The following is a 12,511-nucleotide window of genomic DNA, read 5'->3' as shown; positions in this document are numbered from 1 at the left end:
AAATCTGTATCAAGCTCTAGTAAAGTGAGTAGAAACAGAATACATGTTTGTATCACTCTTCTTACTAAATTTTATTTTCTAGTAGTGTATCTGTAGGTGTGCTGAAACCATATTCTTTATAGAGAGCTTATAGAACTCCATTTTTGTGTTTTTCCAAGAAGAAATCCATGGTAGTGTGGTACTCCATAATTATGATCCAAAGTGTATAAACATGAAGGAGGGGGCATGGTGTCTAGCCTCCTCGAAGTGTAACAAGTGAACAGCTCACCTTTTTATAGCAGAAATGACTAAAAAGATATGTGAATTTATGTGTGGTAAGTTTAGCACACAATGCAAAATAGAAATTCACTAAATATAGTACTCCATAAAAGTTGAAAAGTTGCAGTATCAATTTCCAAAACAAATTTACTTTTGGATTCTTGTGGAAATTTTGCAGTCCAAAGATCTCTGCCTTTCCATGCGTAACTCACATCTACCTGCATTACTTTAAAATGCAGCTCAAGAAAGTTGCAGGATTATCTTCTCATCAATATACTGTAGCTGTCCGCCTGTTCCTGGATCAGAACCAGCCTGGTCTATCACTTTTACATGAACAAAGTGCTCGCACTCGGGGAATCAGCATAGATGATTCTTCTGCTATTGTTTCAGTGCAATGGAATGAAGTATTTTTTTTCAGAATCGATTCATTGGTCAGTATATTGCTACCTTATTAATTATTTCTGTGTACAACAAGTACATACATGATCCATATTAGGATCCTAATATTGAACTGCTTTGCTGTTTATATGGATTAAGACTGTAACATCATCAATTTATTTACTAACAGCCCTCTTTATCTTCGTTGTTATGTTTGTAGTCATCCCTGCCCTTGCTGTACGCCTGTACTTAAATTCTATCTCTTGTAGTTAATCCCCAACTATATTTATCTTTTTAACATAAATCCTGCAACTTTAAGAAATTTTCTGGGCATATTTGTGGATAGAGCCTGTAAGTTTCGTGAATGTCCTTTATTTCAGCATGAGAAATAAGGGTTTCAATTTTTTTAATGCCCAAATCGAGCACACTTGCTGGTTGAGTGAGAGAGAAATTGAGGGGGAGGGGTGAACATCATAGTCCTTGATTGGATGAGTGACTTGTAATTTTGTTTTACAAAGTCCCCGATATGAATGGTGTCAAATATTTCATTCTTGATCTTTATGACATACTCAATTTTCTGATTTCCAATCTTCTGTAGGATTTCTACAATTTAGAGCTTGTTGTAACAGACATTGGCAAAGGTACTTTTTTTTCTTCTCATATTACTATTTATTTTTGGACTGTATCTGTTGAGAAAAATCTCTAATTTGAAATGTGATAAGATCTGAAAAACCTAAAAATTCCATTTTGCAGCCTTTTTGTTTTGCTTCCCTCTGTGTACTGTACTTGGATTAGATTTTGAAGGAATGATTTTATATATTAGGAAAGTGGCCAATTAGAGCAACACCTAAGAGAAGTATGCCCAGTGTCAGAACTTGATGTATTTTCATCTTCACAGGGTTCCTACGTGGAGCTCAAAACTTGCCTTTAATTTATTTTCAAATTTCCTTGCAGGTGATGCTGTTGGTTATTTCTCTGCTCCACTAAAACACATATCTGGATTTCAAGACAATTTAGATGGGCTTAATTGGATAGAGCTGTTTTCTGACTCACCTGCGGTGGTTCTCATAATCTTTCCTTCATGATTTATGTTTGAGTTTGGAAAAGTTGTATTCTCAGTTCATGTCTTTCTGTTGTGTTTGTCTCCTTATATCTTACCATGTCTATGCAGATGACATCTGGAGAAGAAAGAGTAATGAAATCAGCTGGGAGAATAAAGTGTGCCTGTTACTTGTCCCCTCAAATTGATATGGAAATCAGCAAGAGATCATCTGACAAGGGGAAAAAAGTTGGCTTTATTCAGATTAGTCCCACAAGGGAAGGGCCATGGACTACAGTGAAGCTAAACTACGCTGCACCTGCTGCCTGTTGGCGGTTAGGCAACAATGTTGTTGCCAGTGAAGTAACCATAATGGAAAATAACAGATATGTGAATATAAGATCCCTGGTTTCAGTTCGTAATGATACTGAATTTGCAATGCATCTGCGGTTGAAACTGAGAACTTCAGATGAAACAATGCCTCCAGATAATGAAAGGAAGGAAGAAAATGATAATGGCTATGAATTTGTTCGTTGTGAGTTGTTTGAAACTCAGAAATATACACCTACTGCTGGCTGGGTTGGATTGGATTTCAATGAGGCAAGTTGGTTTCTTGGTCTCCAATCTATACTGTTTCTGAGCTTGCATGTGGGTGTCACAATTTTGGAATATAAAATAATGAAATTTACTGTTTCTGACCCTAACTGAGGCTAAGTTCATTATTCAGGAGTGAAATTTTGTCAATGATATGGTATTGGTTTTATCTGGTTTTTTTCTTTATCTTAAGCAAATATTAAGGGTTGATAGTACTTATGCTGTTTCATGGACTTCTTAGTGAGCCTCTTAACTACTGAGCTTAGGAGGAATTTTGAAAACAAGCTTAGTTATGCTCTGATATATCATTTGTACTTGTTAAGAGTCCCACATTGAAAATATAAGAGAAAAACATATGGGTTTATAGGGTCATGGGTTAGACTAACTAATTGATTGGATTCAATCTTTTAGTTTGGTTTTGCCCGCATTATAGCCCAGTTGAGTGACCTTGACCCAATTTTAGATTATTATAGTACTTTTAGGCAAAATTATTTCTGTGGATATGGATTTCTCGATATCAGAGTTGTAAGTGTTAGCTTGGTAGAGTCTGTATTTCTCTATAAAAATGGTGTTGACAAATGCCTCCTTTTATCTCATGCTGGAAATTACATTAGTTGTCCTATAAATTGTCTGCTTTTGATGCTTTAATTTTGTATTGCTACAGATGGCTTCTGGAGTTGGGTTGCCATCAGGGTGGGAATGGGTTGATGAATGGCATGTTGATAACAGTTCTATTAAAATTACTGATGGATGGGCTTATGCTCCAAACGTTGAAAGTCTGAAGTGGCCGGAATCTTGTAATCCAGTTGAGTCTGTGAACTATGCACGACAGAGGAGGTGGCTTCGTCATAGAACATGTGTTTTGGGAGATCTTAAACCACAGATTTGTGTTGGGCCTCTAAGGCCTGGTGAAGTTACTCCTCTTCCTCTCTCTGCACTTACTCAGTCTGGACGCTATGTATTGCAATTTAGACCTTCAAATCTGGAGCAAGCAGAAGAATATTCATGGAGTTCTGTTATTGACAGAACACACAACTCACATGATGTTGGTATGCAACCAGAAAACTCAGGGATATGTGTCTCAACTCTCCAAGAGTCTGAGGAACTCTTGTACTGCTCATTGGTTAGTGGGACATCAAGCAGTTCACGTGGCATGTGGTTCTGTTTGAGCATTCAAGCCACCGAGATTGCAAAGGACGTTCATTCAAATCCCATTCAAGACTGGACCCTTGTGATTAGGGCTCCACTCTCAATAAGCAATTATCTTCCTCTTGTAGCTGAGTATTCTGTTCTTGAGAGTCAGAACACTGGTCATTTTCTTGCCTGCGTTAGAGGAGTTTTTAATCCTGGAGACTGTATCAAGGTTTACAATGCTGACATTAGAAACCCTCTGTACTTCTCATTGCTTCCACAAAGAGGATGGTTGCCAGTACATGTTAGTATCTTGTTACATTTATTTGATTTCCGCTCTCTCTCTCTCTCTCTCCTCTGACCACAATATAAGCCTCCTTGATTTTCTTGTTGTATTTGCTTTTGCAATAGGAGGCTGTTCCAATATCCCACCCTAGTAAAGTACCAAACAAGACAATTAGTTTGCGAAGTTCTGTTTCTGGAAGGTTTGACTATATTGCTCTTGTGATCTTGTCAGATTTATCTTTTTGCCTTCTTCGTAGTGCTTTAAGCTATTTGTTCTGCAGGGTCGTCCAGATCATCCTTGAGCACAGCCATGCTGAGGAAAGACCTTTTGAAGCAAAGGTCATTAAGGTTTATTCTCCTTATTGGCTATCAATTCGAAGATGCCCACCACTTACATTGAGATTTCTGGACTTGGGAGGGAAGAAATCCAGGAAGATATCTTTCCCTTTTAAGTCAACAAGTAATAGTGAGGCCATCTTTGAGGAAATCACCGAGGAGGAAATATATGATGGTTACACAATTGCGTCTGCATTGAACTTCAATAAACTAGGCCTTGCAGCATCAATTAACCATTCTGGAGAGGAGCATTTTGGGCCCATTACAGATCTTTCTCCACTCAGTAATATGGTAATTAATCATCATTTTAAGTTTGGAGTTTTTGTCATTTAGTTTACCACTGATTTTTCCATTTCCTTCTCATTCTTAGGATGGGTCGCTGGATCTTCATGCTTATGATGCTGATGGAAACTGCATGCAGATCTTCATATCTTCAAAACCTTGTCCTTATCAATCTGCTCCAACAAAGGTTCTTTCAATGCCCCTCAAGTACATTCCCCCCCCCCCCAAAAAAAAAAAAAAAAAGAAGAAGAAATAAAGACAAGAAAAGAAATGGTGCTTAATTGCGCTTATATTTCAGGTGATTTCTGTTCGACCGTTCATTACGTTTACAAATAGGGTTGGGCAAGATTTGTTTATTAAGTTAAGTAGTGAAGATGAGCCAAAGGTTTTGCATGCATCAGATGCCAGAGTGTCATTTGTAGTTCTTGGAACAACTAGCCCAAATGAATTGCAGGTGAGAACACACTTTTTTCCTAATGAGTTTTTTGAACAGCAAGAGATACAAAAAATATTTTGAAAGATATGAATTGGACATTTGGACATGTGTGCTTTTCCTTTTCCTATTATTTTTGTTGTATTTATTATTATTATTATTATTATTGTTGTTGTTGTTGTTGTTGTTGTTGTTGTTGTTGCTGTTGTTGTTGTGTATGGTGGGTGAGGGCTAAAGAAAATGGTTCAAGTGTATTAAGCAGTTATATTACAATTGCAACTATGAGTTTCATTGATACAACCATTGTCCTCTAAACCTTTAAATGAGAAGAATGGCAATTATGTGAAAAACACTGTTGTTCCTTGGCTTTTTTGGTAGTTAAGCCATATGTAAGATAAGGATGCAAGTCTGTTGTGATTTAGATTGCAATTAATACTTTCCTTTATTTATCCCCTGATAATTAAAATGCTTTGCTAGAATAATTAAGAGTTTTCCTAAATTTAGAAGAATGATCATCTAAACTCATGTTAGGAACCTTAGAAGTATTAGGAATTTGTTTTCCTCATACCAAAGGAACAATTTCTAATTTACTATAAATACCACTCTATTATATCTTCATACATTTCGTTACATTCAATTCTATTGGAAACATATATAATATTTTGCTCTTATACTTGGTTCATTTTCTTGTTGTCTCCACCTCACTTATGGGGCCGACGATAATATGTAGGTTCGACTGAATGATACGAATTGGTCATTTCCCATTCAAATTGTTAAGGAGGACTCAATCTTTCTGGTTTTGAGAAAAGCTGATGGTACACGGAGGTTTCTGAGGGTGGAAATTCGTGGTTTTGAGGAAGGATCACGCTTTATTGTTGTCTTTCGCCTTGGATCCACAAATGGTCCAATCAGGTATCTTTATACCTACATTTCATACTCAGTTCATGCCTCAATAGCCAAACCTTGTTTTGACTAATATCTCTTACTTCTTAGGATTGAGAATAGAACAAGTAGTATGATAATAAGAATTCGCCAATCTGGATTTGATGATGATACATGGATCCAATTGTTACCTCTTTCAACTACCAACTTTTCATGGGAGGATCCATATGGTCAAAAGCTTCTTGATGCTGAGATTCATAGTGAGAATAGGGGTACAGTCTGGAAATTTGACTTGAATAATTCAGGGTTTTGCTCTAAATGTGATGGGTTGGGCTTGCTTTTCCATGTTGTAGATCTGGATAATATTAGGGTTGCTAGGTTTTTAGATGAGAATATGCCAATCTTACCTCCAAATGAAGGGAGCACGTCTTTGACAGAAGCTGGAAATTCGGGAAGCTCTCGCATACAGAGCCAGATGCAGGAGAGTGGTTCTCCTGTAGAACTTACTATTGAGTTGGGTGCTGTTGGGGTTTCTGTTGTGAATCATAGGCCTAAAGAGTTGTCCTATTTGTACTTCGAAAGGGTCTCCATATCTTATTCTACCGGATACGATGGTGGCACTACAAGCAGGTTCAAGCTCATAGTGGGTTACTTGCAGTTTGATAATCAGCTCCCTCTCACTTTGATGCCTGTATTGCTGGCACCAGAACAAACCATTGATGTGCATCATCCAGTATTCAAGATGACTGTTACTGTGCAGAACGAAATTGTGAATGGAATCCAGGTGTATCCATATGTTTACGTACGAGTAACTGACAAGTGCTGGAGGCTTAACATTCATGAACCAATTATCTGGGCTTTTGTGGAGTTCTATAATAATCTTCAGCTGGATCGTCTTCCAAAGAGTACTAATGTCAGTCAAGTTGATCCTGAAATACGCATAGACCTGATTGACATATCTGAAGTGAGATTAAAGTTGTCATTGGAGCCTGCACCAGCCCAAAGGCCTCGAGGAGTCCTAGGTGTTTGGAGCCCTATACTATCAGCTATTGGGAATGCGTTTAAAATTCAGGTCCATTTAAGGCCAGTTATGCGTAGAGACAGATTTATGAGGAAAAGTGCAGTAGTTTCTGCAATTGGTAATCGTTTCTGGAGAGATCTAATTCACAATCCACTTCACTTAATTTTTTCAGTAGATGTGCTTGGTATGGCAAGCTCAACTTTAGCCTCTCTTAGCAAAGGCTTTGCTGAACTCTCAACAGATGGGCAGTTTCTGCAACTGCGTTCAAAGCAAGTCTGGTCAAGAAGAATAACTGGGGTTGGGGAGGGTATCATTCAAGGTACAGAAGCTCTTGCACAAGGTGTTGCATTTGGGGTGTCAGGGGTTGTGACTAAGCCAGTGGAGAGTGCTAGACAGAATGGCCTTCTTGGCCTAGCACATGGATTGGGACGAGCGGTTGTAGGATTTATTGCACAACCAGTGAGTGGGGCACTGGATTTCTTTTCATTGACCGTAGATGGAATTGGAGCTAGTTGTACTCACTGCATTGAAATTCTAAGTAACAAGACCATCTTCCAAAGGATAAGAAATCCACGGGCTATTCATGCAGACAATGTACTTAGAGATTACTGCGAACGGGAAGCTCTTGGTCAGATGATACTTTACCTTGCTGAAGAAAGACGTCATTTTGGATGTACTGAACTATTTAAAGAGCCATCAAAATTTGCCTGGTCAGATTATTATGAAGATCATTTTGTGGTACCCTATCAACGGATTGTTCTAGTAACAAATAAGCGTGTGATGCTGCTACAGTGTGTGTCACCTGACAAGATGGACAAGAAACCTTGCAAAATCATGTGGGATGTTCCATGGGAAGAACTCCTGGCACTTGAGTTGGCAAAAGCTGGATATTCCAAACCTTCTCATGTCATCATACATCTTAAAAATTTCAGAAGATCTGAAAAGTTTGTTCGAGTTGTAAAGTGCAATACAGATGAAGAGTCAGAGGAGCCTCAAGCTGTTAGGATATGTTCAGTTGTACGTAAGTGGTGGAAAGAACACCAGTCTGACATGCAAAGCCTTGAATTAAAAGTTCCATCAAGCCAACGACATGTGTGCTTTTCTTGGGATGGCGCTGATGGTAGAGATCCCAGTCGCCGGCACAAAACCATCATTGGATCAGGAGAGCTGTCTTCATCCAGCTCCGCATCTATTGAAAATAAATCCATCCAGCATGTTATCAACTTCTCAAAGGTTTGGAGCAGTGAACAAGAGCCAAAAGGTCGGTGTACATTGTGCCAAAAGCAAAATACAGAAGAGAGTGGATTTTGTACCATATGGCGACCAATCTGTCCTAGTGGCTACGTCCCAATCGGGGATATAATTCGTACTGGCAGCCATCCTCCCAATGCCGCAGCCGTTTATTGCTATTCTGACAAGAACTTCGCACCCCCAATGGGTTATGACCTGGTTTGGAGGAACTGCTCTGATGATTATACTACTGCTGTCTCGATCTGGCATCCCCGTGCCCCTGATGGCTATGTTTCACTCGGTTGTGTCGCTGTGCCCTGTTTTACTGAGCCTGAACCCGATGATATGTACTGCATTGCAGAATCACTTGTGGAGGAGACTGTTTTTGAGGAACAAAAGATGTGGTCAGCACCAAATTCATTTCCCTGGGCATGTCATATTTACCAGGTGCACAGTGAAGCGCTTCACTTTGTAGCTTTGCGGCAACCCAAGGAAGAATCTGATTGGAAACCTATGAGGGTCATTGATGATCCCCAGCATTCAGTTCAGCTTCCCTAAGAATTATGTTCAGTTTTGGATTACTATCGAGCTTAATAGTCAGGTATCCTTCAAATTTTTGTACCCGACTCTGATATATATTCCCACCTGCCATTCATTTCTTATTCTCATCATGGCATTATTCCTTTTAATGGCGTATGTACATTGTACATATCCAAACTATCTAATTGATTCTCCGAATTTATTCTTAGTGCATGCCACAAGTCTTTCTCTTGAATTGAATCACATTAAATTTGCCTTAGCAATCTCTTCTTGATTAGAAATGTTTGTCATATGATTTGCCAGCATATTTGTCTTTTTTTTTTCTCTTTGGTTTCTTCACATATCCTACATAGCTTTTTGAATAACTTCCATATTGATACACAGATCTTTTGTATCCCCCCAACTTTTTATGGTATTTTGGCATTGACATTAGCCCTTAGAGACTTGTTGTGAAGTAGATTGAGAAAAGGATAAGTGCAAAAACCAGTATTCTTATTGGTCTGCTAGAAATATCATCCCTTGCAGGGATGGATCTTGAAAAAAGTTTGAAAGCGATGCTGTAATGCATCACACAATAATATCTACCTAAAGTCTGAAGATATTTGTTATACCAAAGTGAAAACCCATATATCTCTCCTATGAGTCCTATGAAACACAGGTAGCTTGATGATAAACATTGTATACATATTTCCCTTTCATTTTCATCCTCCATACCACTATACCACACCTATTTTGTTCTATCTATTTAACATGCCTTTATTCCCACCTAACTCAGCGTCGTCCTCTTACGACGAGTCAACCTTCCCCCAAAATTTATGCTTAGTCAAGAAAACATTTTTCTCCAATAATTAGAGATTAGAAAGATGGAGCCTAACAGTGCCAATTCAGGGTTCTTTCTTTACTTTTCATCTCACCATGTGAAAAGAGTGCATAATTTTGTCAGAAATGTACACCCTGTGTGTGCGTGTTTTATATTTCATTTCATTGCTTAGACTTTGAACCATAAACTGGATTGCTTTGCTTGTATGTTTTATTTGGTGCATTAGATTTCTTGTATGTTAAGGGTAAAGAACTAAGAGGTCCTAATCAAGAAAGCAAGAGCCATGAGAAGCTTGTGGGGTTTAGAAATTGTCTACGTTTCAGCAGACGGAGAACCGCACAAGCTGTGAGGTAAATAGCCAAACGGCTCTTCTTTTGTTGTAGTGTTCGGGGACCATTATATTATTATACAATAGTCTTACTTACATAGAAAAGGATTGAAAACTTTTTTTTTTTTTTTGAGATTTATTTAGCCTAATTAGAGCTTATACAAAAATAAAATTCCCTAAATATTCCTGATTTGTAAAAGTTTGTTTAAAACTTATGCCTTCTAGAAAATGAGTTAATGCCTAAATAATGAATAGAAAGATGTTAAAATGTACTCCCTTTGTTTGGTTTGTATTGAGTTTGGTAATATTTAGTTTTGTGTCGTATATTGATTAATAAAAAGATTTAAAAATTATTTTAAAAAATGTTAAAAGTAAGGCAGAGAAAGTATTGTATTAGATGCTAAGATTGCATTTTGTACATTATAAGGGGATTATTTTTCTTGTTCTTAGTGTGGCATATGCAAGAATTAAATTAGTCTAAATAAACAACATAATATAAATGTGGATTTCTTTTTCATGCTCCAATGCCTACGTGTGAGAGGAGAAGAAAAGATGGAATTGTTTCATCTCCTTTCCCGTTCCAAATTGCGTTATTTATTCAAATTTAACAATTATATGTGGCGCAACAAATGTTATTTTTTGTTTTTTTAAACCATGTTAATCTTTAATTTATGAAAAAGTAATTGACCTTCTCAAATTGAGAAGGTCAATAAATAATTTTATATATGAAATCAAGCTGGGAACTTTGTAGTCAACTACTTAATTAACTCAATTGTGACCGTCTTTAATGTTAATCACATTTGCCCTTTTAAGCCAAGCCTTATTAACTCATAATTCAAATAAATGAAATACCATTCTTTAAAAATACTTTAAAACTTTATGTGAGCCTCTAATTTGGTCATTATCAATGTCAAAGGACCATTTGATGTACAGTTTTTGTTTCTTAAGACCAAGCATTAGAAAGGCAAAAACATGCCATAACCAAAATGGATAAGGTTTAATCTCCTCCACATGAACAAATTGTCCCACGTAGACATGAAAAGTGCATCGGCTAAACTCCAAAGCTATCCAACTCCTAGCTGTGCAGTGAGATTCTCTTCCAATTTTCAGCGCCCTTTTTTCTTACTTTTCACCGACACAAGTTGCCCACCTTAATTTTGTGTATGTCTTCTTTGCACGTCTCATTTCAATTAAAATTTTAACTTATTATTTGTTAATTCTATATTTAACATCAATATAACTTATATATTTAATATTTAATTTTAAAAATTAGTTAAACGTGTTTCAAATTTTAATTGTAAAGATTTAACTAAAATTGTCGCAAAATATAATTATTTACAATTTTCTTAACAAATTCGATTATTGTCAAAATGTTTTCGGTTCGGTTGAGTCCATCACATGTGTTTTCTTAACACTATTTACTTCTCCAGTATGATTTTTAGACTATTACACATAAAATAAGCGAAATTTAGATTTTCTGTTACAATGCAAGCACTCAGAAAAAAAAATAAAATAAATAAAGTTATTTTCTGTTACATGCCAACAGTTAGATTTTTTACCAATAAATTGTGTGAAATTTTCTCCCATCTTTTTATCAAAAATGAACTAATAAATAGCTTTAATCACACATCACTTTTTCCTTTGTTTTTTTTTTTTCAACCAATACCACTTTTTCTAGTAAAACACACTTGAGAAAAAAATATTTATTTATTTATTACATGTGTTTTAACACTCCACCTACATATATGAACAACAACCGTTAATAGTTTGCTAAAACTATACTCCATGTTTCGGAGTTCATGTTATGGCAATATATAATGATGTAGAGATGCGTAAGAAGGATTTTCAAGAAAATGAAATTCGAAGATCGGTTAAAACCACTTGCCTAAATAATTCAAAAACACCCTTCACTCGTCACTCGTTCATATTTATCTTCAAATAAACAAAAATAAATAAAAATTTTCAAAATTCAAGACTTTTTCCCTCCACATATATGTATGGAAAAGTCTTGAAAGAATATGCCAAGAGAAGCCAGCCAAAGGGGGCTTGTAGAGTTTGATGGATTTTGGCTTAGCAAAACCACCCATTGCTTATCACACAAACATGGCTGAGATTCTCTTATGACAAAAGAGGAAATAGTAAACCTTCCATTTTCTTCCCCAAAAAAAGCGAAATTCCTTCACTCCCAAGGGCCCTACACCCCGACCCAATAGAATAGCATAGGGGTAAATCACTATGCTCGGTGCCCACAATGAGTCCACCAAATTGAGCAAAACTCCCACACTGTAGCTACCAGTGCTCGATCATGTGTCCTTGCCCACAATTTACCAGTTACCACCCAGAAATCAACTAAGATGTCAGCATAAAAAAGTTCCATTTTCTATTTGACAAAAGTTTAGAGTCCCACCAACATCCAACAATCAATCAGCTTATAGTACTACAGGTATTCCGGGAGTAAAAATACTCCCAAACATGTTGTATTATCAGTTGTTACTAGTTTAATCAATGAAGATTATGATTTGACAATTAACCATTCATAACATGCCACATCAGGGAGACGGGGAGTATTTTTACTTCAAGGAGTAAGCTTATCGTTTTCCATCAGGTTATTTAGAACGAGAGCATGATCTTACTGTAATCATATGTTGCAAGAACAAGGGATGGACATGGGAGATCTGATAAGCCAACCATTAGATAAGACCTGCAAACAATAAAGAATAGTGTTACTATTGAGGCTCCCCGAAGCATTAGTGCGAACTTAAACAATATATTTACTCTAGTGTTACATCTGATATATTTATTTAATTAATCAAGTGAAAAGTTAAAAGGTAGGAAGCTAGAGAGGTTAATTCTAAAGTGAGTCAGGAAACACACAACATATACAAGGACTTCAAACATTCGATAATATTTATGCAATATGAGGCCTCCAACAGGGATTTATAAGTGCGAATTAA

General features: G+C 36.8%; 1 protein-coding gene across 2 annotated transcripts in view; it reads left to right on the top strand.

The window, feature by feature from the left end:
• LOC116028070 overlaps positions 1-8,659 on the top strand; it is a 40,716-nt gene extending 32,057 nt beyond the window's left edge. For both annotated transcript variants that reach the window (XM_031269864.1, XM_031269865.1), the window contains 11 exons: positions 498-689; positions 1,235-1,277; positions 1,591-1,694; positions 1,808-2,275; positions 2,934-3,704; positions 3,812-3,885; positions 3,967-4,312; positions 4,392-4,490; positions 4,602-4,757; positions 5,467-5,648; positions 5,730-8,659. In XM_031269864.1, coding sequence (XP_031125724.1) covers positions 498-689; positions 1,235-1,277; positions 1,591-1,694; positions 1,808-2,275; positions 2,934-3,704; positions 3,812-3,885; positions 3,967-4,312; positions 4,392-4,490; positions 4,602-4,757; positions 5,467-5,648; positions 5,730-8,427 — 5,133 coding nt within the window. In that variant the 3' untranslated portion in view covers positions 8,428-8,659. The remainder of the gene's footprint in view (positions 1-497; positions 690-1,234; positions 1,278-1,590; positions 1,695-1,807; positions 2,276-2,933; positions 3,705-3,811; positions 3,886-3,966; positions 4,313-4,391; positions 4,491-4,601; positions 4,758-5,466; positions 5,649-5,729) is intronic.
• Positions 8,660-12,511: the final 3,852 nt, after the last annotated feature.

This window comes from Ipomoea triloba, chromosome 8 (assembly GCF_003576645.1).
Source record: "Ipomoea triloba cultivar NCNSP0323 chromosome 8, ASM357664v1".
NCBI classification, from domain to species: domain Eukaryota; kingdom Viridiplantae; phylum Streptophyta; class Magnoliopsida; order Solanales; family Convolvulaceae; genus Ipomoea; species Ipomoea triloba.
This window is presented reverse-complemented; position numbering and strand designations above follow the sequence as displayed.